Source organism: Orcinus orca, chromosome 19 (assembly GCF_937001465.1).
Source record: "Orcinus orca chromosome 19, mOrcOrc1.1, whole genome shotgun sequence".
Taxonomy (NCBI): domain Eukaryota; kingdom Metazoa; phylum Chordata; class Mammalia; order Artiodactyla; family Delphinidae; genus Orcinus; species Orcinus orca.
In genome coordinates, this window is record NC_064577.1 from 54,968,653 (window position 1) to 54,995,783 (window position 27,131).

Below are 27,131 nucleotides of genomic sequence, written 5' to 3' on the forward strand. Positions count from 1 at the left end.
TGAAGAAAGGGGACAAAGGTCCTCATTAAGCACCTCCAATAACCTCTTAAACCCTCTAAATGTCAATTTCCTTCAATGGGGACACACACGATCTCCAGCATATGTTATTTCAGTAAGGGATCCCTCCTTTTCTAATCCCAACACACAGTATCTATTATTAACACAGCAGTGTATTTACTTGCTAGGACCTTACTTTAAAATTCCCTCATTGTTAAGAATTTATATTACTTCTTTTTTTTTTTTTTTTTTTTTTTGTCTATTAAAAATAGTTCTGCTGGGCTTCCCAGGTGGCGCAGTGGTTGAGAGTCCACCTGCCGATGCAAGGGACACGGGTTCGTGCCCCGGTCCGGGAAGATCCCACATGCCGCGGAGCGGCTAGGCACGTGAGCCATGGCCGCTGAGCCTGTGCGTCCGGAGCCTGTGCTCCGCAACGGGAGAAGCCACAACAGTGAGAGGCCCGCGTACCGCAAAAAAAAAAAAAAAACACAAAACAAAACAAAACAAAACAAACCAAACAAAAAAAACCAGGCAGAGACACTGCTTTTCACCTATCAGATCAACGTAAATTTAGAACTTTCACAATATAAGACAAGGCTTTAGGAAAGAGGTACTCTTTTACATTGTTGGTGGTAATGCAAAATGGCATAACCCCTAAAGAGGGGATTTGGTAGTCTCTAACCTTACCTTCTGATCCAACAATCCCCTTTCTAGGAACCTTTCCCAAAGATACTCTGGCAAGAAATACAAATGACTTGTATACTAGGTTCGTCATTTGGCATAATTTGTGATCACCAAAAATAGCAAACAATTCAAATGTCCATCAATAAGGTACTGGATGAATAAACTATGGTATATTAAGAACAGAATACTATACAGTTACAACAAGGTACAAGGAAGATCTTTATAAATTGATATGAAGTGATCACCAGGATATAATTTTAAGTTAAAAAAAAGTCTGGTCAAAACACTATATATAATATGCTACCTTTTTGTTAAGAATGCACTGGCAAGTGGAGCCTGGGAGCTGAATCCTCGGTGTTTTGGAACATTTTGCCTTGGTCATATGCTACTTCCTCATGAACTTGATTTTGCCCTAAGTAGTTGGATAAAACTCTGTGCTGTCACACAGAGTAAAACTGTTCAACATCAATGCATGGAGCTCTGTAGACAGAGCTCTTCACCTACCAACAGCTGGGCCTGGCTTATACCTCTATGAGACTGGAGCTTTCCACTGCTCCCAGGAGGAGGCATCAGAGAAAGATACCTTGAGTTTAACTAACCTGACACCCTTCTGCAGGGAAGATCTTCAAACCTGAGTCAAAGGGCTGGTGAACACCTGTTTACTATGTAAGCAAGAGTAGAAGAATGTCTATACAGTGGAACTATATACAGAATAAATAATAACTTTGAGAAAAAATATAATTATATACACACATTTATATATCACATGCATATATATTTATATGGATATGTATTTGCTTATGCAAAAAGAAACACTGAAAAAGAACTAAGAATAAAGATGGCTATTTATAGGAGGAATGAAGGCACAGAGTGAAAGACAAGACTGAAAGCAGGACTTCTCCAAATATACCTTGTTATATGTGTGTTACATGTTTGCAAAACGGCCAATTCTTCTCGTCTCTGTCTGCATGCCCCCAGGAATGTGACTTTACTGTTCCTTCCAATTAAAAAGTAAAGTCTGTAACTCTAGACCTTGAATTTGGACTTAGTTATCTAAATTGCTTTAGCCAATGGTGCATAAGCAAATGTGAGGAAAACAGACATTTGAAAAACACTTGTGTTTTGTTGCTGGGAACCATTCTACCACCACGTGAAAAAGTCTGAGCTAGCTGCCTGGAAGATGAGACGCCAAGTTGAAAGAGACTTCAGCTATCCAGCCTTCCTAGATGAGGCCCCAGAACATGTCAATGAGGCCACCCTACGTGATCTGGTGCAGACCAGAAGAACTGTTCACAGAATCATGAGGAAGAATAAATGCTTGCTTGTTTTAAGGTATTTTGAGCTGGTTTGTTAGTCAGCAAATGTTAATCTTAACATTGTTATTTTTATACTGGAATTATAAAATATTTTAGGTATTTAAAAAATTAGATCAAATTTTTAAAAAACAGTCTATATAAATAATTCTAAAAGAGAATGCATAATTGTCCTTTACCCTGATTTACACAGAAAGCTCTGATCAACCTTTTCATTACCACTATCTTAGACCACAGGTAGGTAGCTGTATAAAACCTTCCACCAAATGTTCATTAATATTCTACATATTTTAAACTATGATAGTTCAAAACATATTAAATTTAATTTAGCAATTACTTTTCAAGTAGACCGGATGATACTACAGCAGATGTATTTTTATTCATGGTTTCACCACTACTGTAGCCTTGGATTTAACAGCTGTATAAATGAAGATCTTGACGAAGAGTCTATAAATTCTTCTTTTCCTAAGATTGGAGAAGTAGAAAATAAACTGTTATGTCTTAGAACAGTCAAATTTGATTTTAACTGTGCATAAAAACATTACATATACTTGGCATGTAAACAATATGTGCCTGTGTATAGATGATAGATGTATTTTATATATATTGAGCTATGGAATTTTAGTCATTGCTGATAATATCTGAGAAATGTAAAGGCAGTTCTGTAGATAGAAAGCTAGATAGAGCTATAGGACTATATCTATATCATTATTAATATCTATAGCTATATAAAAATCTGTATATTCTAGCAGAAGTGAAGAATACAGTTAAGCTTTAGGTAACTATTATAGCTTCCACCGTTACTAAGCTTAAAAAACACACAATAATAAAAGACTAAGGAAAATGTCTCTTGTGAGCACAAGGCTAGGAATTTTACAGTCAGAATGTCTGCAAAATAATTATACAATATACTTTGAAGAAAACACAAATTCCTACTGTCTCACCAACTATCTTGAGGGACTTCCTGCAGATCCTATATTACTCTGACTCATATTACTCCATGAGCTTCTTAAATACTTTCCTATAAAAAGAAAAAAATATTATTTTAATGTCTCATATAGCTCCACTGTGAAAATTATAGAGAATAGTGCAGTTTCATTTAATTTAAAAACTGTATTTGAACAGATTTACCACTTCTGTATAAGAAACATAAAGTATAGAAACCTGAAGTTGAAAAAGACCTTAGGATCATTTAGCACAGCTCTCTTATTAAAGCAATGAGTAGCTAGATTCAGAGAGATTGTGTACTTTCCCTATACAAATGAGAAATAGTCAATGGTTTTTTTCCCAACTAGAACTCAGGCTTCAGAGCCCACAGCATGGAACTTGACATCAGACAGACCTGCATTCCAATTTGAGCTTCTAGGCTTCTCCAAGCATCAGTTTCTTCAAAGGTACAGTAGGTAGTAGTGATGGTTTTACAAATGGATACACATGTCAAAACTCACCAAACTGTCTCACTATAAATATGTGCTGTTTGTTATAAATCAATTATACCCTAGTAAAGTTAAATTTTTTTAAAAAATCCAATTTTCAGTTAAAAATGGCAGCTTGACCTTGGCATGTATCTTCTTTTCCTCCAAGAGCCCACTAATATAAGAGTAAAGGGTTACAAACAGTATAAACTCATAATGTTAGAGAAAAAATGAAAGAAGAGCCATGAGATGAAAAGTTTCAATAAATTTCTGGAAGACAAAAAATAGATGGTAGGACGATAATTGATAAAGGAGGCCTGAAGAAGCTGAAAGCTAGGGAAAGGCTTTGTAAATACTTTTAAGTTTGAGCACACATATAGAAAATGGTAATACTTGTATGGTGTACTGGGGTAAACAGAGGTGGCATGCTACCTCTAAGAAGCTGAGGGGCAATCACTAACTCAGCACACCATAACTGATTCATGGCAAAATTCTGGCCTAAAAAACAGCTAGAGATGTTGAGGAACATATCTTGTAGAATCCCAGAGAGGTTGGGGACTCAGGAACCCAAAGTACTAGGGACAGTGAAACTGAGGTGGAGAACTAAAATCAAGGGGATTATCCCATCTCTTCTCCAACTACTTATGTGAGAGAAATCCTAGATTCTTCTGTCAATAAATTAAATGGACTCTGAAGAAAGAGCCTAAAACCTTCTGGGATCCTAACACAGAATTGTATCACTGGTCTGGGTGTTAAAACCCTGCTTCAACTTTCACAGCCCCTGTGGTAGCAAGCAACAGAAACAGTGGGAGCACACAGATCAACAGTAGCAGGGAAATGAAGCCACCAAGCGCTGTCAGCAGCAAGAGTCTGATGGCCAGGAAGCAAGAAGGTTACTCAGTACCCCATGGGGGAAGGAGGGGAAACTTGAGGGAAGAGCTTACAATCCTAGGGCTTGACAGAGTAATGACTCAGAGTCAAGAGCTGCTGCAGTGGTCCACAAGACTAATGCAGCGGTAGAAGAGAGTTCAATTCTAAAAGTAAGTTTTTATAAGTTCATTATAGACTGCTTTAATAATATAGCAGAATGGAGCAGATTCCCAAACCTTCAGTGAGGAAGTTTTGATATAACAATAATAATAGCAACTACCATCTATTGGCACCATGTGTCACACACTGTGCTAAGTATTTCAAATGTATTTATCTTATTTAATATCATGAAAAATCCATTAGCTTTAAGTAAAACAAAGCTGAGTTCAAATGGCAATACCGCTATATGCTAGCCATACAGCCTTAGAAGAGTTACCTAACCTCCTGGCGTCTCTTCATATTAAGGTAGGAATAATAACACCTAGCTAAAAGGGTTGCCATGAGGATTAAGGGAGATGTAAAAAACTGGGCTGTCTTCACAGTGTTACCAAAGTGAGTAAGATCCCCATGCAGTAGTGATTTGTCTTAGCTGGGCACTGGGTCCCCAGGTCATGGAACATATCCAAGTATAATGGATATGTCATTGTTAAATTCTATAATAGATTCCATATAGTGTCATTTAATTTTTTTTCTACTTCAAACTATTAAAATGAAATTTCAGTTTTTAAATTATTTCATTCACCTAACATACCTGTCATTGTCCTAAGTGCTGGAGGTGAGATAAAAAGAAAAGAGTCTCTCCCCAGAGACAGTCAAATAAACAGACATCAGGAGTGTGCTAAGTGCTCTGACAGTGGTATTCGCAGGGTGCTGGGGGCATGGAGGAAGGCCATCTAACCCAGAATGGAGGAGTCATCATGAAACAGCAACACAGCCAGGCATCATACTACAGGATTTTATCCTCAGAGGAGCCCCAAAAGGCAGGTAATATTAACCCATTTTACATAAGAGAAAATCAGTTAATGGAGAAGCTATGTGACTTGCCCATGGCCACAGTGCTAAACAGTTATAAAGTGGAATTTGAATCCAGTTCTGCCTGGCTTCAAACACAAGCTTTTTCTGCTACAGGACACTAGAAAATTAATTTATGTGGAAAAATGTCATCCTCCAACAAAGTAGGATAAGGGAGTGTTAATTAATGCTGTCTCTCTTCTATGAAGATGATACTTTTTTTTTTTTTTTTTTTTTGGCTGTGTCACGCAGCATGCAGGATCTTAGCGCCCCAACCAGGGATTGAACCCGTGCCCCCTGCAGTGGAACCATGGAGACTTAATCACTGGACCGCCAGGGAAGTCCCTATGAAGATGATACTACTAATTAAACTTCTTTACAATAATGAAATGGGTTTAATCTTATCCATTCAAACATCAGGCTTTTTTTCTTCCTCTCCACATGAACAAGGTATCCATTGTCTTATCCTTAAAAATCATAAAATGCCTTTTCCTTCCCTCTCCTTTGCTTGTTTCCTACTCCTTCCTTTATACAAGCAAGCAAGGTCCTCAATTGATAGGAGTTCTAGTAATGTTACACATCCACCCCAATCCCCCAACTTCACAATATTAATGAATGACACAAAGAAAATATTCTATTCTTTTACTAAAAATACGACTATTCAAGGAAAATATTTTGTTTTTCTAGGTTGCTGACTCATAGGGGGAAAAGGTTAGGTCAGCAAAAACAGAGACAGTGGAACACTGGGGGAAAATATTTTGTTTTATAAGCTGACTCTATTCTGGAAAACTTAAATTAGAGCTTTACTTTGATACACAACTCTCTTATGACTGCATTAGAAGTTTTCATGCCATGCAATTAAAAATCTCATCAGATAAAAATCTGCCTATCATGCACATGATGTCTGAATAACAGACTTAATAATTTATGTTCTCAGAGACACGACATTCAGTATTTTCTAAAACTAGTTCTTTTTACCAGACCAAAAATAGAGAATATAAAAGGGAAAGGGATAAAAACATCTGACAGAAATGATGGTAAGTGTTAACTTGATTAAACTATAATAATGCCATATGAAACATTATATTTTTAAAATTTAAATAATAGTTAATACATTCCAATGTGGTTATATATTATGGATGCATATCTCTGTCCTATCCAGCTCCACACCATTTCCACACTTAGGTACCCACTGTTTTAGTTTCTTGTGAATCCTTTTAGTTCTTTTATATACAAATAAACAAATATAAATAAATATTCTGATTCCTTTACATTTTTTGGATGCAGAAAGTAGCTACAATCAGGCACAAAGCACCCAGCTGTTCAGGTTGTACACTGTACAATCCTGAGGGTTTGTATGGGTCATACAGACTCTGATGTGAAGAGGTACTCTGGAGTGTGTGGTAGCCCTGCATACTATATGCACTACTGTGCAACCTGTTTCTTTTTTTCTTTCACTTAATATATAACTTGGAATTCTTTTCATATTTTTACATAGCATACTAATTTATTTTCACAGCTGTATAGTATTCCATTTTATGGATGGACCATATTTATTTATTCCCTTATTGATAGATATTTAAATTGTTTCACTTTTTTTGCTATTGCTATAATGAAATCTTTATATATAGGTCACATTACACATGTACAAATCTATCTGTAAGATAAATTTACAAAAATCAGAGTTTATACACACTTGCTATTTTGACAGAAAATGCCAAACTGCTCTCCACCAGGGTTGTACTATTTACAATTCCATCAATAATAGTGCCTCCAACAATAACAGTGCCTGGTATTCCAAATCCTCACCAACATGGTATACTACATTACTTGGATTTTGACAGTCATATTGATGAAAATGGTATCTTAATGTAGTCTGAGTGAGGCTGAGCAATTTTTTTTTATGCTTTCAGAACCTTTTATGTGAACTGTGTTTTCCTATCTTTTGCCAATTTTCCTATTCACTGTTAGCTTTTTACTGTCTATTTTCTAGTTCTTAAATCTTAGGGAGATTATTCCTCTGTCTGCACTAAGGATTGTAAGTATATCTTCCTCCTTTTTTTCTTAGATTTTTTTTTTTGGTTATGCAAAAGTTTGTGGCTAAATTTATCTTTTCTTTTATGATTTTTGGTTTAAGTCAAATGAAAGTCCTTGCCGACTCCACAAAGTTACAAAGAACTCTCATATTTTCTTACAGTTTCATTCTAAAATCTTTGATCCATTTGGAAACCACCTACAGTATAAGGTATAGATCCAACTCTTATTTTCTCCCCCAAGAAGATCACTCAGTTGTCTTAACCACATTTATTAAATGTGATTTGAGATGCAACCTTTATCATACACCAGATCTCATAAGTACTTGGGTCTACTACTGTACATTTTTATTCTGGCCCATTTGTTATTCTACGTATTTATGTACCAACACTATTTTATTTTAATCATAGACACTCTATAATATGTTTTCATATCTGGTAAGGACAATACCCCCCTCACTGCTCTTTTTCATCCAAGTTTTCTGGCTATTTTTGGTTATTTTTACACATTAACATCTAAATCTCCTTGTTTTTTTTAAAAAAAGCTAATTGTTGGGAATCACGTTAAATTTGCAAATTGATTGAGGAAGCTCTGGTATCTATCTTTTTGATTTTTCCTGTCACAGTACTTGGCATATCTTTCCTTTTGTTCAAGTCTTCTTTTGTGACCTTCTGCAGTGTTCTAAAGTGTCTTCATATGGGTCTTGCACATTTCTTATTTATTTAATTCCTAGGCATTTTGATATTTTTTCTATTAACTTAATGCCTTTTAAAACACCTATTATTTTGAAAGGATAAAAACTGTTTTGGGAAAACTTAGTAAAATCTTCTAGAAAACAATCTCTTTCACCCCAAATTCTATCACATGATTTAATGTCTTTATTTTTTAATGTTACTAGTAAACTAGTTGAAGGAAAAACAGGCCCAATTCATATATTACATTTTAGTTGAAAATTGTGTAACTGCAGTATGTTCGTTTATATCCAAGTGCATCTTATTTAACACTTCAATACATATACACATACTCACAGCTTATAGACAATTAATTAATTAGAAGACTTACTGAGTTATCATTACAAAGATTAAAATAATAACTCTAGAATAGACTCATAAGAGCTTTATAAGCAAGAACCTAATTCTCATCCTCCCTTGACAAAGTATTTTTATTTATTTATTTATTTTTATTATTATTATTTTTTTTTGCGGTACGCGGGCCTCTCACTGTTGAGGCCTCTCCCGTTGCGGAGCACAGGCTCCAGACACGCAGGCTCAGCGGCCATGGCTCACGGGCCCAGCTGCTCCGCGGCATGTGGGATCTTCCCGGACCGGGGCACGAACACGTGTCCCCTGCATGAGCAGGCGGACTCTCAACCACTGTGCCACCAGGGAAGCCCGACAAAGTATTTTTATATCTAATTCAAAGTTCTTAACAAGCTATGTTGCCAAGGAACTCTAGTGTCTTTTAGTTGTTCCTCTAAAGTGAAATGGTAAACAGAAGAGACAAAGGACAGGTGTTGTAATAGGGGAGGAGAGATTTATTGGCTTAATACTAAACCCAAACAGTCTCTCCCCTCTCCCTCCTCTTCCACCTCCTCCATCATCATCATTATCATCATCATCATCATCATCATTTCCATCATCATCTTAAAAAGCACATGAGAAAGGTGCTTTGTCAGAAGCTATCGAGTCATATACATCTAAATGTCTTTGAAGACTCACCAGATTATTTCAATCAAGTGACTGGGGAACTTTAGTTCATTACTGAGTGTGACAGCTTATGCTTATGTCATTAGAAAGGGAAAAAAAAAAGAAAAAAAGGAGAACAAGGAGGCTTTTTCTTAGGAAACAGTGAAATTTTACATTAAGGTCATTTTAAGGGAGAAGGAGGGCTACCCAATAAGTTATCTGTCTGAATTCTGTGACTGACAAATTAGAAATGCCTCCTATTTATAAATTCACTGGAACTAATATTAAAAATGTCAATATCGCTTATTGTAAAGTTAGACCTATAGATTCAGTATTATACTTGAAGAAACACACATATAAGAAAATGACAGTGTTTAGGAACTGTGACAACTTGTACACCTTATGACAGCAGAAATTCTTCAAGACAGCATTAGCTATTTATATAATCCTAGGGTTGTTTAAGAACATCGGCAAAAATCAGGTATGACTCCCTTCCCTGGGCTAGACTTTAACTGATCTTTTAAAATGGCATGAAAGTTTCAGGAAATCAAGATATAAAAAATCGGCCAAAGGGTTATTTTACTATCTTCTTGATTCTGTACCCAAAGGCAATATTCCCCCTGGTGGTACATTTTTTTCTTAGATTTTCAAGAATCTAAGCAGGTCAGGAATGCTACTCATTTGTCTTGGAGGTGGATGAATAGCATCTGCTTGTAACCCACAGCACAACACAGTGGGAAACAACGGAAAACTGCTTCAAAGGAGTCCTGGGCTGCTTCTTTTTTTTTTTTTTCTGGGCGTCTTGAAAGATCTTCATGAGACCAACAGCTCACTGCTCTCACAAGTTTCCTTAGACTACCTGACTGCCTTCTGCTTGCCAATCACTGGCTCAGTACAATCATGTTCACGCACTGTGCTAAATACTTATGATATTATGCCAAAAAAGACAAGGCCTCTGCTTTTATGGCATCTACATGCTAGCGCTGGGAGAAAAATAACAAAAACGGAAACAACGTGAACTAGATTTCAGGTACTGAAAGGTGATATGATCATATGTGACTGGACAAAGGAGAGCTAATTTAGACTGGGTACTAGAGTTCCATCTAAGATCCAAATAATAGGTCAGCCAGGAGAAAAACTGAGGGAAAAAAACTGAGGTACCAAGTATTCCAGGCAGAGAACATCTCAAGGCAGCAAAAAATTTGGGATGTTTACAGAACAAAATAAGTGTGACTGGAGCATGACGAATGGGGAGAGAGGAGATGAAGTTAGAGAGAAGTAGGCAGGGTCTAGAGTACTTAGAGTCTTAGGCGTCATGTAAGAAATAAGAATTTTTGCTTGATCTTATTTCGTACAACCTGACTGTTCTCAGGAGATCTGAATTTGCCTTTTGCCTTATCTCTTTAACTTCTGCTTATTCTCGGTAGGCTGACTATACCCTAGCCTGAATTATGCCAGAATGTCAGTCAGTTCATTTGGGATATTATCAACTGGGGGAAGGGGGCAGTACAAAATGAAAATGCGAAGCCCTTTGTTAAAAAAAAAATATTAACAATTTCAAGAAAGTGACAGCAGAGGATTAAACCAAGTACAGGGTCCAACTAAGTGAGCAAGGCCTGTGTGACTGACTGCACAGGTCACATACCGATGAAGCTGGCCCTGATCTTGATAAATGTTACTTGAAAAAAATAAATGCTTTCTACTGATGAATAATTTCTGTTTTCATTTCACCTTATCTGTCAATCACATAAACTTATTCAAGATTTTTTAAATGGAGTAGCCTCTCAAACATGTGGTTTAAAGGAAGCTGCCAGGCTATATGGGAAAAGAATCAAAAAAAGAGTGGATATATGTATATGCGTATGTATAACAGATTCTCTTTGCTGTACACCTGAAACTAACACAACATTGTCAATCAACTACACTCCAATAAAAATTAAATCTGCAAATATTTCCACATTTTTAAAGTGGATTCTACATGATGATAATTTAATATAAACAATTACTTTTTTGTTTTCATATCAAAAAAAAATAAAGGAAGCTGCACAGAAATAAAAAAACTAGGATATCAAGACTCACTGCAGCAACTTCATGCCATTATTGTGTACTAATTGGAAAACAGTGATTATCCAGTCTATTCTCAGGCAAACTACAATTCATTTGTTCTTACTATTTACTCAAATGTATTACTCTTCCTCTTTTAGGTAGAAGGAAAGCACTGCAATAAATACCTACCAAATAAACAGTTGTTAGTACTGTTGGAATAATTGTTAGGTACTTCAAATTGCCAAATGGATCTAAATGGCTTTATTAGGCAGCCAGCTAAGAAATACAGCTCAGTGGCTAACATATTAAGATTTACATTGCAATGTCCTTAACTTATGCATCAAAAATACTAAAAAAATGTAATTATAAACCAATTTTTTAATTTTTGGCCACACTGTGCAGCTTGCAAGATCTTAGTTCCAAGATCGGGGATAGAACGCATGCCACCTGCAGTGGAAGCACTGAGTCCTAACCACTGGACCACCAGGGAACTCCCAGAAACCAAATTTTAAAAACAATACGTCTTTATAATCCTTAAGTCAGAAAGCCTGAAAACCAATAATCAGATAAGAAAACATTGTGACTATCAGGTTTTTTTCCCCATTTTTCCTTCTTTTTCCACCTGCACCCATTTCACTCACCTCCATCCCCCAAAATGGTTTGTATGAAAAATAACAACGTATTTTACCTACTATGTAAAATTGAACATGATCATAGCTAACTAGGAAGTGTTCACAAGGTTCAATTATTTACTGCTAAAAATGATATTACAAATACAAGATGCTGAGTCTGAAACGTCAGTCCAGCCCCTGATGTTTTAAGTTTGTAATCAACATCTCTACTTGCAGGACAGGGTTGTACTAGCCTTGCCTGAGTTGCTCCCATTCCATTCATGGTAGAACCCATTACTTAGCATTAGTTACCATAATGATTTATGCAACATCACAAGCACACTCAGACTCACAAGAACTGCAGCCAACACTGCTCTATTGCTATCGAGATTACTGTACCTTGGAAAAGAGTAATTTCATTTGCAATTATACACCAAAATAAAAGTACAAAACAAAGACATTATTAGTGACATATTTATGCTGCTACCTCTTGCTACATGGAAGGGTTGCCTGGAAAAAAAGAATAGTCAAAGGGAATGTTTTGTTGGTTTCAGTGACATTAATGTTTGCACAGGGTTTGAGTCTATGCTGTAAGGGATTTAAAATATGACAGGTCTTGTCCTGAAAGAGATGACAATCTGGTATAAGAACTAAGGTAGATACAGATGAAAAAAATTTTCAAACATTCTCATAACACAGGAATAAGTCTGTAGAATCAGAGAATCTTGAAATTTTCGTGTCAAAGTAGAAAAGTCATGAGGACACAGGGAGGGGGAAGGATAAGCTGGGACAAAGTGAGAGAGTGGTAGTGTATATATGGACATGTATACACTACCAGATGTAAAATAGCTAGCTAGTGGGAAGCAGTCGCACAGCACAGGGAGATCAGCTCAGTGCTGGGTCCACCTAGAGGGGTGGGATAGGGAGGGTGCCAGGGAGACGCAAGAGGGAGGAGATACGGGGATATATGTATACGTATAACTGATTCACTTTGTTATAAAGCAGAAACTAACACACCAAAAAAAAAAAAATGTAGAAAAGAAAGAAGATACTTTTTTTTTCCTTTTTCTTTTTTTTGGTTTCTAATTTTCTGGCCCTGTGACCACAGTTAATCAGTTACTCTCTCAAGGTGATCATCGTCACTCACCTGCACTACAGCAACTGCCTCCTAATTGTTCTATTTTCTTTTTCGCTCCCTTCCCTTTTCCACACCATAACCAATATCTTTTAAAAAATGTGAATCAGATATCACTTGTATGCTTCGTATTATTTTTAGAATAAAATACAAACGCTTGGACATGGCTTATAAGGCTCTGTATTATCTGGCCCCAGTATACCTGCGCTGACCCATTTCCTACCACTTTTCTCCCTGCTCACAAGGCTAGGAAGAGATGGCCTCCTTTTTGTTCTTCAGTGGTAAGTAGCTCTTTCTTGCCTAGGGGTCTTGGCATGACTTGGAATTGTCATTGTGTAGTTTGCTCCTTATCATCACTCAGGACTAGGCTCAAATGTCACATCCTCAGAAAGACCTTACTTTACCTCCCTTCCTCTTTTTTTTTTTTTTTTGTGGTACGCGGGCCTCTCACTGTTGCGGCTTTTCGCGTTGCGGAGCACAGGCTCCGGACGTGCCGGCTCAGCGGCCATGGCTCACGGGCCCAGCTGCTCTGCGGCATGTGGTATCCTCCCGGACCGGGGCGCGAACCCGTGCCCCCTGCATCCGCAGGCGGACTCTCAACCACTGCGCTACCAGGGAAGCCCTACCTCCCTTCCTCTTGACTTTCAGTCACACTGTACTGTTATCTGAAATTCCATTATTTATGTGTCTGTTGCTTTTCTCCTGAGTCCCTCAGTAGAAAGGACACACTCCATAATTGAACTGATCCTCTCTGACTTTCTCTGTGCTGTAGGCCCAGTAGGTTGAACAATGTCTGGCCCACAAGAGAGCACAGTAAATAAAATGTTGAATGACAAAGTCAGTCATTTAACTTCGCAGGACTTCAGCTTCGTCATCCATGAAGTGGGGATAATTATACCTGCTCTGGACATTAGCAATAAAAAGTAATGTTTACTAAATGTTTACACTGTGAAAATTACTTACATGCATATTCTCATTTACTGTTATGATTCGTATTTTACAAGTAAGGCCGTTAAGTTTTAAAAAGACCAAATAACCTAAGGACACACGGCCATAGTGAGGACCCGGGTATGAATGCAGACCTGCTGTAACCTCAGAATCTGAGCTCTTAACCTCTACTTTATAGTTCCTTGAAAGATTCTTTCTTCCATTACAGCAAAATTGCCTATGCCGTCCGCCCCACGCAGGTCCTAGTTTGTCCTGTAGCACAACTGAAGAAAGCTATTACATCCCCCATGCGTTTCTTTTCCAAGATGAAATCCCCATTTCCTTCAATCCTTCCTTAAATGATCCTCATATCCTGGTCACTATCCTCTCAAAAAACCAGTCTGACAACGTCTCTCCCGCCCCAGAACTGGTTAATTTTCACTGGGCAAATGGTTAAAGGACTTCAGAGCAGCAGAAGCCGATTCCCAGGGGCTGGGAAAATGTAGATGTTCAAGTGTTTGAGTGGGCTGTGGTTAAAACTGGAAGACTTCCTGGGAGAGGTGATCCTCGAGCCGGAGTTCAGGGCAGTAATAGCGGATCGACGGCCACGGTACCCCAGTCAAAGGACCGCGCGGGACAGCGGCCGCTGGGTTCCGCCGGGTCTAGACAAAGGCTGCTGCAGGTTAGGAAGATCGGGGACACAAACCCACGTGATGATGGCTAGCACGCGGAAGAACGCAAGTCGTTTTCCTAAAAGTAACTTAAATAGCGACTGGAGGGAAGCAAAGTGGGAGGAACAGTCAAGAAGCAAAACGCGAACTTACCCGGCAACCCGGCCCCCGTAGCCCCACTACAGACGCCACCACCTGAAGAGCCCCGTAGCCAAGGCAGCGGCTGGCTCAACCCAGAGATCGCGAGACAGAGCAGGCCTCGCGAGATCTGGCCTCTGTCCTCTGACAGGCGGGCGTTCTTTCCGGGTGCCATGGGAGGGCTCTGGGTTACGCGATGGACTCGCGTGCCTTTCTGTGGGTGGCCCTGGAACCACCCTGGAAACCCCACCAGGGCTGCGGAGAGGGTAGAGTCTTGTCTCAGGTCGGGGAGGAGCGGGACACGGGGTGCTGAGAGGGAGCTGAGACGGCTCGGGACATGGAGGCGCCCGAGCTTGGCTGTGCAGCCGCCGCGGCGGCCGAAGAGCACTAACCCCTTCACGCGCGCACAGGAGGAGGATTGGCGGCGGCGGAACAAGACCGTCCTCACGTATGTGGCCGCGGCGGCCGTGGGCATGCTGGGGGCGTCCTACGCCGCTGTGCCCCTTTACCGGCTCTACTGCCAGGTAGGGCTTGCGCTGCCCGTTGGGCGGCCCGTCTGGAGGGGCGGGGGTGCGGGCAGTTCCCTAGACAGCGATGCTCCACGGTGCCGTGTTGGAGGGATGTCCGAGATTATCTACCAAAGAAAATCGCTTTCTAAGGAAACAGGCCTTAGAAAGTGACTTACTTGCCCAGGGTCACTAAGAAGGTGACAAGGCTACCGGTAGAACCCGAGTTCTTATAGTGATCGTGCCTATATTCCTCTGCCTAGTGAAATTCCCCGATCTCAGCTACACCACCCGCAAGGTCTGCAACCTGTATTACGGTATCCAGCGATCTGCCTTACTCTCCTGCTGTTCACACACGGGCCCGCTTTTAAAATGTAATTTATGTTCATACATTAATTCTGTGAACCACAGAAAGCATGGTTTCTGTGCAAAGGTTAACCTTGGAAATGGGAGTGTGCTTGCTACTTGTAGTTAAACTGGGAGTAGCTTTTTATGTATACAAACTAGCATGAATTAGGACTTCGAGGCTTTTCTCCCTTGTTAATATGTAACTGTAATGTCCTTAAACAGGGCTCCTTTTTAGATAAGAAACTCTAGTGCAATGGTTCTCAAAGTGCAGACCCCAGGACTAGCAGCAGCATCATTACCTGGGAGGGGAAGTTGAGCACAGATTGTTGAGTCCGACTGCAGAACTGTTGAATCAGAAACTCTGGGGGCAGGGCCCAGCAGTCTGTATTTAATAAGTTCCCTAGCAGATTTTGATGCAGGCTAACGGTTGAGAACCGCGGGCAAAGGCAGAGTTCACCTATTTCATATATATTCTGCTAAGTTCTTAGGCAGTAGTTTGCTGCTTTATCTGGGCATTACGATCACCCATGGGGCTTCTTAAACAAACATGTCAGGGCTCCTGTACCCCAGAGATCCTGATTAGGAGACGTGGGTAGGGGTCAGGAATTTATGTTTTAAAAACATAAATGAGAGCTATACATTGGGTTCATTCAGTGAGTGAGTGATAGTGGTTCCCAAACTTTGTTGTACATCGGAATCACCTGGAGAGCTTTTCAAAATCCTGACACCCAGGTCACATCCCTAACCAATTAAATCAGAAGGTCTTGGAGTGGGAGTCAGGAAGTAATAATTTTTTAAAGATTCCAGTGCTCAGAAGAGTTGGGGAATCACTGGTTAGCTGCTCTTTCCTGCCACTATTGTTAATGCCTGGCTTACTTCTCCTGTCCTTATGAAGATTAACTTTTGCCTTTATTTTCGATAATGGCTGAAACAGCAGAAATCTGAAGGACTTTTCAGTCTCTTAATATCAGCATCTATGTAGGAAAGTGCAGTAGCTTGATTTCTGGAGGATGAGTGTAGAATGTGAATTAATTTTCATCAGAGGCCAGCCTGGACCAAGCATGAATCCCAGAACTACCAGTTGATTAAGTCGTAAGCAGACCTGAATCTAAAACAGCAAGTGTAGATCACCCCAAACCACCGGTGAGTAGGCAGGGGAAGGTGGGTGGTTGATTTTATTCTTCAGGCAATATTTAACAATGTCTGAAGACATTTTAGGTTGTCACAACCTGGGGAGTGAGGGGGGGAGGGTGCTACTGGTATCTAGTGGGTAGAGGCTAAGGGATGCTGCTAAACATCCAACACTGCAGAGGGCAGATCCATTCCCCCACCCCCACCAAAAAAACGAAAAAAAAACCCAAAGAATTATCCTCTCCAAAATGTCATTGGTTCCAAGATTGAGAAACCCTGCTCCAAACTGAAGTGAATGACAATATTTCATGCACCTGGGTGAAAGTGCAGGGCAGGAAAGTAAAAACAATTGTAATTTGTAATCCTAAACTTAAATCATAGTTGGATGTTTAGTAGTGACGTTTCCAAAAGAGCATCTCTTTTATTTTTGGAACCATGGAACTTTAGAGCCAAAAAATTAGGGATCATATAAACCACTTCATACACTGAGCTCATTTTATGAGTATGGAAAGTGTAGCCCAAAGAAAGTAAGATTTAGTGAGTTTTTAGAGCTAGTGACAGAACTAAACTGGAGCGCAGGACATTTTCTTTTCAGTGCCTTTTTCTATTGTTTAATTTCTCAAAGCATCACATTTACTAATTTGAAGAATCTGTATTCAAAGACAGCCTGTCAGAAAGAAAATATTCAGGAATCTTTATTTAAGTGACTCAGGTTCTTCAGGAAAACATCTTAAAACTTAGCCCTCTTGAAGAGAAGTATATACTTGTTTATTAAGCAAGAGTAAATAAAGGCTTGCCCTCTGATGTATCTTGTAGGGTTATAATGTAACTTTATATTGCATGGCAGCTAAGTGAAGCTGCTTGACTTGTGTAACAAGCTAAGATGGTAATACTATATTTTGCTGGGAGTCTTCCCTAGCCTCAAATTTGGTATTTTTTTCCTAGTATAGTAACAGGTTAATTATCTGGAGACCAGAATTCTGGCAACCTCAAGCATCAAAAGAATAATTGTTTTTAAGCTTCTCTGATAAGGAAATAATTAATGGCAATGAAGATAGACAAGAAGTATCACAGATTATCTTGATGCCTTATGATTAGTTGATTCAGTGGCCAAAGAGATCAGGTTCTCTGATTAACTGGTAATATATAAATATAAAAGCTGTACTGTACAAAAAAATACAGAAAAAAATTTACAAAAATATTTACCAACATGGAAAAATACTTATGATGCTTGAGGAAAGCAGACTATAGAAGTGAAGCTACAAACTAATCTGTGTTCTAAAAGTTACGATATGAAAAAGGACCAGACAGGGATGTGGAAAAATGGAATTATTTAAATAGTTTATTGAAATGACAGCGTTGTGGGTAAATTTTATTTCTAATAATAATAGTTGATATGAAATATTAACAATAAGGGGATATATGTTTAATGAAAAGTTCAACTAAAAATTCTGAGCTCTATTATCAGTGGAGAGTCCGCTCTCTTTCAAATGATTCATTTTTGACCATGCCATATAACCAAGTGATTACTGAATAATATGACTTTAACCAGTATAGGCCCTTGACACCCAAAAAGTGGTCAAACCATTGGCACATTCATAGGAAACGGCCAGTGATAGTATATAAACCTTGCTGCTACTGGATTATTAAAGTTAAATAGTTTTTAAAATTTTGTTTCATCCAATAAATAGGTCATCAGCACCTAAAACTACTGTATTGTTGTTTAGCATATTATATTGTACCTTGTTGTCTTTTCCTAGACTACTGGACTTGGAGGATCGGCAGTAGCAGGTCATGCATCAGACCAGATTGAAAACATGGTACCTGTTAAGGATCGCATTATTAAAGTCACCTTTAATGCAGATGTGCATGCAAGTCTCCAGTGGAACTTTAGACCTCAGCAAACAGAAATATATGTAAGTGATTAAAGCAGTTTTTAAAAGATTGCTTTTTTCAATGTAAAAATCCTTTCTTTCATCGCTTACTGGTTCACAATTTAGGAAACATTCATCTAAACTTAATTTCAAAATACTGACAGATTCCATTACTGTAATCCTTTTATTCCTGCAGACTACTTTTTGACAGTGCCCTATATTCTGACCTAATGTAACAGGATATACTTTTAAGTTACATGGCATTATAATAAAAGTCAGTTTGGAACTATGGAAAATGTCATGTTTTTATTAGAATCATATTAAGAATTCACTAAGAAGTTTTCTGGTCACTAATCTTGACAGTAGGAGCAGCTGTCATCCTTTATAGTTGACTTTACCTCAGGTATAGATGATACAAGAAAAATGTTGAAAATTATTGGTTACAATGGAAAGTAGTTTACTGATTTACATCAGAAGTATCCCTGTCCCTTAAAAAAAAAATTTGAGGATCTTTGAAGTAATCATGCTAAATAGTCATGTTCTATTTCAGAAAGATTATACACCGTAAAAGTTTCCTAAAATTGTGATTAGAGGATTTAACTGAAATTATCTCATGAACTGAATAGCCAGAAAAGCTTAATTGTAACTCTTATTGGAAAACCCTATTAATATTAGTGCTTCCCCAGGTTAGTAAGCTTCATTGAATCTCTTCAGTGATTTGAGGGTGTTATAGGTTATGGTTCTTTCTGTTTTTTGTTTTTTTTAATTAATTTATTTATTTTTGGCTGCGTTGGGTCTTTGTTGCTGCATGCGGGCTTTCTCTAATTGTGGCAAGCGGGGGCTACTCTTCATTGCGGTGCATGGGCTTCTCATTGTGGTGGCTTCTCTCGTTGCGGAGCATGGGCTCTAGGCGCGCAGGCTTCAGTAGTTGTGGCACGCTGGCTTACTTGCTCCGCAGCATGTGGGATCTTCCCAAACCAGAGCTTGAACCCATGTCCCCTGCATTGGCAGGTGGATTCTTAACCACTGCGCCACCAGGGAAGTCCTAGATTATGGTTCTGAATATTAGTTGCAATCACACAGTAGTATACAGTGGTGTTAGTTGCTAAATTGGTACATGCGACAGAGCATCCTTTGGACGTTGATTTCTTTTTTTTTTTTAATTTATGTCTCATTTTACGTTGACTTCTTTAAAGCCTTGCAATTTATTTTATCCGTTATTTTCTCTCAAGAAAAAAAAAACTATTAGTGCTTTTTGGTTAAATAAAAGTTCTATTCAGTTAGTTTTACTCTGGTTTACATTTAATTTACTCTGGTTGTAAACTAAGTTTAAGGTTGGTAACCTTTTATAAAAAGAATCTTTAGTCAATTATATAATATTCAGGGATAAGTGTTAAGAAGTTAGGCTTGGCTTGTTCTTGGACACATTTTATTTTCTTACATCTTTATTGAAGTATAATTGCTTTACAATGTTGTGTTAGTTTCTGCTGTACAACAAAGTGAATCAGCTATATGTATATATATATATCCCCTCCGTTTTGAGCCTCCCTATCCCACCCCTCTAGGTCATGATAAAGCATGGAGCTGATCTCCCTGTGCTATGCAGCAGCTTCCCACTAGCTGTCTATTTTATATTTGGTAGTGTATATATGTCAGTGCTACTCTCTCATTTCGTCCCAGCTTACCCTTCCCCCTCCCCATGTCCCTAAGTCCATTCTCTATGTCTGTGTCTTTATTCCTGTCCTGCCCCTAGGTTCTTCAGAACCTTTTTTTTTTTTTACATTCTATATATGTTAGCATACGGTATTCGGTTTTCTCTTTTTGACTTACTTCACTCTGTATGACAGACTCTAGGTCCATACACCTCACTACAAATAACTCAATTTTGTTTCTTTTTATGGAGCAATATTCCATTGTATATATGTGCCACATCTTCTTTATCCATTCATCTGTCGATGGACACTTACGTTGCTTCCATGTCCTGGCTATTGTAAATAGTGTTGCAATGAACATTGTGGCTCATGACTCTTTTTTTTTTTTTTTTTTTGTGGTACGCGGGCCTCTCACCGCTGTGGCCTCTCCCGTTGCGGAGCACAGGCTCCAGACGCACAGGCTCAGCGGCCATGGCTCACGGGCCCAGCCGCTCCGCGGCATGTGGGATCCTCCTGGACCGGGGTACGAACCCGTGTCCCCTGCATCGGCAGGCAGACTCTCAACCACTGCGCCACCAGGGTAGCCCCACGACTCTTTTTGAATTATGGTTTTCTCAGGGTATATGCCCAGTAGTGGGATTGCTGGGTCATATGGTAGTTCTATTTTTAGTTTGTTAAGGAACCTCCATACTGTTCTCCATAGTGGCTATATCAATTTACATTCCTATCAGCAGTGCAGGAGGGTTCCCTTTTCTCCACACCCTCTCCAGCATTTATTGTTTCTAGATTTTTTGATGATGGCCATTCTGACTGGTGTGAGATGATATCTCATTGTGATTTTGATTTGCATTTCTCTAATGATTAGTGATGTTGAGCATCCTTTCATGTGTTTGTTGGCAATCTGTATGTCTTCTTTGGAGAAATGTCTATTTAGGTCTTCTGCCCATTTTTGGATTGGGTTGTTTGTTTTTTTTGATATTGAGCTGCATGAGCTGCTTGTGTATTTTGTAGCTTAATCTTTTGTCAGTTGCTTCATTTGCAAATATTTTCTCCCATTCTGAGGGTTGTCTTTTCATCTTGTTTATGTTTTCCTTTGCTGTGCAAAAGCTTTTAAGTTTCATTAGGTCCCATTTGTTATTTTTGTTTTTATTTCCATTTCTCTAGGAGGTGGATCAAAAAGGATTTTGCTGTGATTTATACATCATAGAGTGTTCTGCCTATGTTTCCCTCTAAGAGTTTTATAGTGTCTGGCCTTACATTTAGGTCTTTAATCCATTTTAAGTTTATTTTTGTGTATGGTGTTAGGTAGTGTTCTAATTTCATTGTTTTACATGTAGCTGTCCTGTTTTCCCAGCACCACTTATTGAATAGGCTGTCTTTTCTCCATTGTATTTTCTTGCCTCCTTTGTTGGATACATTTTAAATAACTTCATCTGCAGATTATTGCTTGAAGACTTCAGACATACAAGAGGACAATCCGTATCTAAGTATGCGTAAGAGAACATTGGTTCTCCACTGACATATGCAAGTAACATTTGAAAATCAAATGTTCTTGGGTAGTATTCACAATTTATTTTGCTGACCCTTAACATTAGTTTAAATGAGGTATTATGGTCTGAAATGATAATAATGACTAATTTAAGAGGGAAAGAAGGAGCCATGTGAGATTTAAGGATAATGTATATTTTCCTTAAAACAGGTAGTGCCAGGGGAGACTGCACTGGCGTTTTATAAAGCTAAGAATCCTACTGACAAACCAGTAATTGGAATTTCTACATACAATGTGGTACCATTTGAAGCTGGACAGTATTTCAATAAAATACAGGTATAACTAAATGCAGACATTACAGAATGTGATAAAGGTACATGAAATTGTTTGATACTAAATCTATTTGTGTCTGTTTAGTAGGTACTAATTTTTTAAAGTTCATTTCTTCTAAACTTCAAACTTTATTTTTCATTGCTTATAATAGCTATGCAGAGGTTGAGAGTCAAACCATATAGATATCTGCTTTTTTAAGATTAGAAGAATTTGCTGATTCTCAATCCTTAAAGCAAAACTCAATCTGAGATAAAAGATGCTGTTATTCTATTACAGAATTTAAAGATTATAATTAACAGTAATGCTTATTAAAGCCAATAAATGAAGCATTAGTTTCTATTATAGGTAATAGAATAGAAATATTAATTAATGAATACCTTTCTATAACTTCTAGTGCTTCTGTTTTGAAGAACAAAGGCTTAATCCACAAGAGGAAGTAGATATGCCGGTATTTTTCTACATTGATCCTGAATTTGCTGAAGATCCAAGAATGGTGAATGTTGATCTCATCACTCTTTCTTATACTTTTTTTGAAGCAAAGGAGGGGCATAAGTTGCCGGTTCCAGGCTATAATTGAAGTCAGAACTAAGTCCTGCTTCAAATTTGTGATTTTTGAAAAATCATGTATCTTCTCAGAGGAGAAATATTTATAATAATGTGAAGCCTTCTATTTTACATTTTATATACTTATGGTTCTTTTTTCCCAACTAAGTTACCCTACTTAGAATGTGTAACTGTTCAAAACCATACTTAGAGTTTAAGTAGTATTAGAAGAAACTGCTTTGTTTCTTAAATATGTTGGCATGGACTTGATGGTTCAGCTTAATTCACTGGTCCCCTTTCAAATTATGAGCACTTCATACTTGTAGCAATGAATTTTTATTATTATTTCTACAATAGTTGGTTACTACTTTCATTATGAACAGTCACTATTTTAAAAGCTCAAAATGGAAGAGGAATCACTAAGCCCTAACAGCTTGCCTAAAGATTACATTCTGATTTCAAATTTGACTGTATTTTTCCTTTAAGATCTAGGGCTATTTTACATTCAGAGTACTAAACAAGTACTTTGAAATTTCAGTACCATGAAATTTAAATAAAATGCATAAGTATATCCGGTAGGTTTCTAGCATTTTTTGTGATAGTTCCAAGTCTCCAAATTTTAAAATATAAGTGGGATTGTGAAGATTTACTGACAGCAGAGTTCTTCTGAAAAAAGATGTATTGAACTGTTTTAATAGTAATTTATGACAAACCAAAGTACAATTTATTCTGAATGTTTTCCAGTAGTCTTTTTTCCAAAAAGAAATAAAAAAGGAGCATTTAGTGTTATAAAGAATTATATTTAAAGGCAAACAGTGTAGAATCCAGTAACCTCTTGAGGGTACCTGAAATATTAAACTACAATCATCAAGGCTTTTACAATTCATAATCCTAAACAAGAGTATTATTTATAAAGAAGTGCAAATTGACTTTTACATTCAACTTTAGTTAAATGAAGGCACTCAGTATTCTTCCTGAATAATAATAGTTTTTCACATTTCATGCTTTCATCTGTTAACAATTATTTTGTAATGAAAGTCTTCATCTACTCTTATCCGAGCTCTTATGATGATTTCTAAATGTAGGAAGGTCTGAAACATAAGGTGCTACACTTAATCTGGTTAGCCTCAGTACCATGAATTTTTCTTCTGCTTAAGTTTTAAGTGAATATATGTTACAACCAAGTTCTTTTGAGATAAAGCTTAAGCTGCTGTCAGGAGCCATAAATGTTACTCTGGAACTGTTACTCTTCTGTTTAAACCTCATTACTGCAGAGGAGAAATGTTCCACTGTGGCTTTGACGTTCTGGAAGGTCTTAACTTCTGGGTCTCAAAGCTGAACAGGGTCTACCTTTAGGAGAATTGGCACCCATAATGCTGCTAGTGAGCTGGTCATCCACTTCCACCTGGAATAAAAAGAAGAGTCAACCATCTCCATCTTTTCCTCTTTCCCCATTCCTTGTAACTAGAGAGCCACAGTCTAGTAGAGGAAAGGTGGGAATGTACTACTTCCATGGGGGAAGGTGTGGAGGGAATAAATAAGGTTAATAGGCTACTGGTGGCTGTGTGCATTTATTAGTAAATAAATGGAATGATTAGTAAAGCAATAGAATCCAGACCAATCTAGACTAACAATGAATGGCTTCTACCAGTCCCAGCTAACAGGTGTTAACTGCACATAAAAGACACATCTGATTCTAGTGCTAAGAAGTTTTTATTGATCATCGGTTTTTGTTAGCATTAACATTTCTATACCATAAACCTACTTCTGCATTCCCAAGATTTATAATTTTTAGCTAACATGGTCACAAAGAATGTATTTCATTAGTGAACAATATAGTTCATTACAATTTGAGTGACTCAGAGGAACTTGTGTAATAATATCTCACTCATCAGAGTGTCAGACTGTGATGGCCCTTACAAAATGTAAATAATAAATGTAGAAAGTGACAATTACACTGAAATCATGTGGAATGTAAGTTGCGTAAGCTGAAGCCTTTACCTCAACGGTCACTGTGACTTTGAGCTCCTTTGTGGTGGTGAACATCAATGTCTTCATAAATAGCTCTGAAACAAACAAGCCATAATGGCAAAAGGGTTATATATCAATTTCAATGTACTATTTTGGCTTTTAGCTGCCAACAACTTAACTAAAAATCTGGTGCTATTTTAGGTGTTCAGGAAATCAGGCTATATCAGTAAATAAAAACAAAGGTCTCTGTCCTGAAGCTTACATTATAACTTTCTTAGATCCTAATGCTGCTATTCCCGTACATCTTATAAATATGTATCTTATGTAACCATTTTACTTGTAATTTAATGAGAAATATGGCCCAAAATTTGGACAGTTTGCTTCCTGATTTAAGAAAAAGCAAAAATTGTTCAGCTTTCCCTGGCTTTATAAAAACATTAAAAATTAATATTCTAGCTTATTTAACGTATGTTATTACAGTCCAAACTCCTGAGCTACCTTTAGCATATAACTGTCATCTTTGTGCTTTGTATATAGTCCTTTCTATGACAGCCTTTGTTCAGTTCTTTATATTTGTCTTACATATGTCTGTAGATAGAACATATCTATACCTAGAAATATGACATTAATATATACAGTATAACAACACATGGCTAAGGAAAAAAAATCTCATAAAAATCACAGCACATTGAAGGCATGATCCCTAACCTCAAGAAGCCCCAGCATGGTCCAGAAATTTTAATGTTTTTCTAATAAGTTTTGTCTCTCGTTTTCCACAAAAGTATTTCAACCTCCTTCACTCTATTCAAATCTCTGATGCCCCTCCTCTCAGTCAGAAACCTCACATTTTAGTAAATTAAATGTCTGGATATGGAAACCTCCTCATGCTTCCATCACCAAATCTTCAAGTCTGTTTTCATCTGCACCATCATCTACTTCTATGATCCTATCTGTCTACCCCTAGGCTTCTCAAACACCTCACTCATTTAGGTATCTCCCCTCCTAAATCTTCAGCCTCTCATTCTCTACTAAATCCTACCCCTTAGGATTCACAGATGTTCCAGCATCTCCCATTTTATAAAATAATACAGTCCTTTATCCTATGTCTACTTAATCACCTCAGTAATCCTCTAGCTCCCAGGCCACTTTCCACAATCCCTTCATGTTTAAGTTTCTATGTAAGTTACCTGTGCACTTATTGTCTACTTCATCTCTTACATTTTAATGCACTGAAATTTGGTTCTGTCCCCATCGATTTACCAAAATGCTTCTACTAAAATCACCAATGATTTCCTGTTACTTAGTCCATTATTGAGTGTTTGTCTTCAGTAATGTTTACCACAGTTGTGTACTCCCTCCTTTTTGTTTCCAAACTGCAATTTCCACATCTGGTAATAGGTTGTTCCCCGTTGCTCTCTTTGCTCTTGGCTTTTCCACTTTCTTGAATGCGCCAAACTCTCTCCCCACAGGGTCTTTGTATAAGTTGTTACCTGGGCCTGCAACACTGATTCCCAAACTTGTCACACTAAAAACTGTAGGTCTTAACCTTAACGTCACTTCTCAGGCTTTCTCTACCCTCATTTAAATCAGTTCTTTCTGTTAAACACTGTCAAGTCGATATCTTTCATACCATTAACACAAATTGTAAATACATGTTTGCCTGCTGATTTAATTTTTGCATCCATTACTAGATTTACCCTCCATGAGTTTTAACACGATAAATTAGGCAGCAATCAATTCCCCTTGCACATAGACAGTGTTCAGTCATTTGTCAAATGAATGAATCATGTGTATGTATATGTATATGTATATTCATAAGTACTATACTCTCTGTTCTGCTGGAGTAGAAATTCTTAACCTGGGGTTCATGGACAACTAGTGATGTGAATATCCCAGAACTTTTCTGCAAGATTTTGTGCTTTTCCTTAGGCAGAAGTTCCCTGGATTTCATGGAATGTTCAAAGAAATTCAGACACCCTACCCTCCTGAAAGTAAGAATTGTAGTGGTAGGGAATTCCAGCTTCTTACTATCTCTCTTACCTTTAATATCTATTGCACCACCACATCTACTTACAACAATCTCATAATTAACTAAAATATAATAATATACTTTTCCGCTTCCTATTTGCCTGGAGAAACCGATAAAAACATCCGGTTTCCAGACAGCATACCCAGTTTAAGCAGTTTCTAATTCCTTAAACCACTAATATATTCATTGATACTTTATCAAGCAGAATGACCTAGGAAAGTTTCATAATCTTGTTAGGAAAAAATATTTAATGAATTCCTAAGCCTATTAAGATTCGTTCATAAATCATTCCAAAATAGATCACTACATTGAGGGTTTAAACCAGGGTCAAAACCTCAAATGCCTACACATGCCAGGCAGGTCAGATGAAGGTATGCAGTGGGCCAGGTGGGGCCTGGTGGACTGCAGAAGCTGTCTCATCTTAAAGAGGCAGCTACTATGCAGCCCCAAGCTATTGCTAACACGTAAAAATGCTGTTGTATCGAAAAGAATCCAGAGGTCCAGATATTTTTGGAAATATCCCACTTTTTAACTGTTGGCAGTTAGTGTTGAAATGCATATTTAAAATTCACACAGGTCAAACAAAACACAGCTGCAGGCAAAATAACAGCCTGCAGGCTGCTAGTTTCTAAACAGTGATTTCCATAAACCTGCTTTAATCATTTTAAACAATTTTGGGGGTAACCTTTAGTCAAAGTATATTAAAGCTCTAATGAGC

General features: G+C 37.9%; 3 protein-coding genes across 10 annotated transcripts in view; 1 reads left to right on the plus strand and 2 right to left on the minus strand.

Annotated features, from left to right (window-relative positions):
* Nucleotides 1-14,638, minus strand: part of STXBP4 (syntaxin binding protein 4) — a 183,367-nt gene extending 168,729 nt beyond the window's left edge. For 5 of the 6 annotated variants that reach the window (XR_007473320.1, XM_033431784.2, XM_004271799.3 and 2 more), the window contains exons 1-3: nucleotides 14,553-14,638; nucleotides 2,939-3,015; nucleotides 2,332-2,459 (exon numbers count right to left, since the gene is read on the minus strand). Coding sequence is in view for 4 of the 6 variants with exons in the window: in XM_033431784.2 (XP_033287675.2) it covers nucleotides 2,332-2,378 (47 nt within the window). In the remaining 2 variants the exon portion in view is untranslated. The remainder of the gene's footprint in view (nucleotides 1-2,331; nucleotides 2,460-2,938; nucleotides 3,016-14,552) is intronic. The other variant, XM_033431782.2, reaches the window with a different exon arrangement.
* Nucleotides 14,639-14,668: 30 nt separating this feature from the next.
* On the plus strand, nucleotides 14,669-23,967 carry LOC101276845 (cytochrome c oxidase assembly protein COX11, mitochondrial). 2 transcript variants are annotated; one of them, XM_004271803.4, is made up of 4 exons: nucleotides 14,672-15,061; nucleotides 18,283-18,438; nucleotides 21,748-21,873; nucleotides 22,265-23,967. In XM_004271803.4, the coding sequence occupies exons 1-4, from the start codon at nucleotides 14,711-14,713 to the stop codon at nucleotides 22,445-22,447; spliced, it is 816 nt and encodes a 271-aa protein (XP_004271851.2). In that variant the 5' UTR covers nucleotides 14,672-14,710; the 3' UTR covers nucleotides 22,448-23,967. The 2 variants fall into 2 exon arrangements, with proteins under 2 accessions (XP_033287676.1, XP_004271851.2); XM_033431785.2 differs by lacking the exon at nucleotides 21,748-21,873 and having other exon boundaries at nucleotides 14,669-15,061.
* Nucleotides 23,091-27,131, minus strand: part of TOM1L1 (target of myb1 like 1 membrane trafficking protein) — a 52,711-nt gene continuing 48,670 nt past the window's right edge. For both annotated transcript variants that reach the window (XM_049701627.1, XM_004271800.3), the window contains 2 exons: nucleotides 24,415-24,479; nucleotides 23,091-23,818 (listed from right to left, as the gene is read on the minus strand). In XM_049701627.1, coding sequence (XP_049557584.1) covers nucleotides 24,416-24,479 — 64 coding nt within the window. In that variant the 3' untranslated portion in view covers nucleotides 23,091-23,818; nucleotide 24,415. The remainder of the gene's footprint in view (nucleotides 23,819-24,414; nucleotides 24,480-27,131) is intronic.

Coding starts and splice junctions, on each gene's coding strand:
- LOC101276845 (XM_004271803.4), top strand. CDS start 14,711: ATGGGAGGGCTCTGGGTTACGCGATGGACTCGCGTGCCTTTCTGTGGG. Junction 15,062..18,282: donor TTTACCGGCTCTACTGCCAG/GTAGGGCTTGCG, acceptor GTCTTTTCCTAG/ACTACTGGACTTGGAGGATC. Junction 21,874..22,264: donor AGTATTTCAATAAAATACAG/GTATAACTAAAT, acceptor TATAACTTCTAG/TGCTTCTGTTTTGAAGAACA.